The sequence below is a fragment of the Malurus melanocephalus genome, unplaced genomic scaffold (genome assembly GCF_030028575.1).
Source record: "Malurus melanocephalus ecotype Western Australia unplaced genomic scaffold, MMel_1.1 scaffold_1700, whole genome shotgun sequence".
Taxonomy (NCBI): Eukaryota; Metazoa; Chordata; class Aves; order Passeriformes; family Maluridae; genus Malurus; species Malurus melanocephalus.
The window spans coordinates 1-2109 of NW_026624932.1; the positions used below are offsets into that span (position 1 = coordinate 1).

At 47.3% G+C, this 2109-nt stretch overlaps 1 protein-coding gene across 1 annotated transcript in view; it reads right to left on the minus strand.

Annotated features, from left to right (window-relative positions):
* Window positions 1-315: 315 nt before the first annotated feature.
* The window catches only part of LOC130587268 (IgGFc-binding protein-like), a gene marked incomplete at its 3' end in the record, with an annotated part of 20113 nt that continues 18319 nt past the window's right edge, over window positions 316-2109 (minus strand). The window contains 2 exon segments of the mRNA XM_057388238.1: window positions 316-975; window positions 1364-1968. Of these exon segments, the coding sequence (XP_057244221.1) occupies window positions 316-975; window positions 1364-1968 (1265 nt within the window).

Sequence of the window (2109 nt, forward strand, 5' to 3'; positions counted from 1 at the left end):
TTTGTTGCTAAATCACCCAATTACCCCCATTTTCATGGAGAAAAAGGAACATTCTCTTGAAGAACAGGATTGTCCACAATGGGTCCTCAATTGACCTCCAGGCTGGATCCTTTTAACCCAATTCCATTATTTTTGGTGYATTTTTGGTGGTTCTCTCTCTAAATTATTCACTTKAAAGGCAACACCAAAAAATTGGAGATTTTTGGTGTAAATTATTCCAGATGAGACAACTTCTTCCTTGGGAAGGGTTTATTTTGGGTGGAATATGGGGTCAATCTAGATTTTGGGTGGGATTCCCACTGGATTACCACCCACCTCTGAGCTGTTCATACTTTGTTTTGGAGCGGGCTTAAGGATCCTTTGCATACCACTGAAAGAAAACCCCTCCAATTTTCCCAACTTACAGCAGAAATTATCTGTCCTCCACCTCCTGATGGACACACCGGCAGCCTGGCAGGCAGTGGCATAGTGGGCAATGATTGGACACATCCCTTCTTTCTGATCAGGGAAGAGGCAGGAGTCATGGATGCAGCTCTGGAAGTACTGGTGGGCATCAACACGACCATGACATGCTCCAAAGGGTCCATCTGCTTCCAAAATAATTTCACACCCCATCCTAGATACTTCCTGCTGCAGCTGGGAARGTGCAACAGTGCTGGAACATTCCACTGTTGACCTCTCACCACATCCTGGGACATCCGTGACCTTCCAGCTGCTCCCGAAGGCATCTGGGTCTGATGTCACACGGTTGTTGCTCATCATCATATCATCGCTAGCAGCACCATTGTAGTTCCCGCAGAGCCCACACAGGGCACTGGCAAAGCCACTGGGCACCATCGCGGTAACGTGGCTGTGCCAGTCATAGGTGACAACAAGGCCAAAATTGGTCTCTACCACCACTTCCTGCCCATCACGATAGACAACAATCTTTCTTTCATTGTGATGATATGGGAGGTTGACCAACTGCTCATCAATCTGGGGAGAAAACCATAAAAACTGATCAAATTTGAGGTCTGATGGTAAATTCCAGCTATTTTCAACACCCAGAACAACCAAACAGCATCAATTTAATTAAATTTTGGATTGAATTAAATTTTGGATTGAATTAAATTTTGGATTTAAGAGGATGAAAAGGTTCAAGTCCCAAGAGCAGACTGACCAAGCATTCATCGATTTGGGAAGAAAACTGTAACAACTGATAAAATTTGGGTCTCTCAGCAAATTCCAATTGTTTTCAATAGCTGGARTACCCAAATGATGTTGATTTATTTACATGTTGGATTTAATCATTAGTTAATGGAATGAGGTTTGGGATGAGGTGGAGAACATGGTGAAAAGATAAGGGACCATTTCCTGAACTCACCATGATTTTTCCAGGGTGTTCCCTGCTGATGCTGATGGTTTTGTTGTAGACTTTGACTGTCACCACAGCRATGGCTGACATGAGCTTGTCACCCTGGTGGCCATTCTCTACCAACACCTGGAATCCCACCAAATTTTGTGTGTCTTCACACAACCCAACAAACAGGTAGACACATGTCCCCTGGAAGATGAACCTCCTGCCATCAAAGGTCTCATAGTGGGTGGCTCCAACAGCGGTGCAAACCCCAGAAATTTTGGGATAGCAATCCTGGATCCCATCCTCCACCCGGCATTCCTCCTCAGGGCCACAACCGGAATCCCGGCACACYGCCTGAYGCTGCTCCGCATCACATACACAGCGTTGGGTGCAGGTGAGGTCACCCCARAATTCCTCCCCAAGGCCATGGAGGAGGCCCTGAAAGATGCAGCCACATTCAGAGGGTGGGACGCAGGTGTTGGCATCAAGGACAAGACCCTCATGGCACGTGCAGGTCTCCACACAKGTGTTGGCAGCAGCACAGTCGGATGACACAGCAGGGATGTTGCAGGTGGGGTGACAGGTGAGGCCACAGGTGCTGAAGGTGCTGTTGGGCGGGCAAGTGAGAGCTGGACAGGGARGAAGACAAYGATCAGGGTGGAGTGAAACATGGTGGGACAGACTTCTTGGACTATCTACACAGATATTTTGGAGTCTCCATGGATTTTCTGAAGTCTCCATGGGATTCCTGGACCATCTGCCTGGACTTT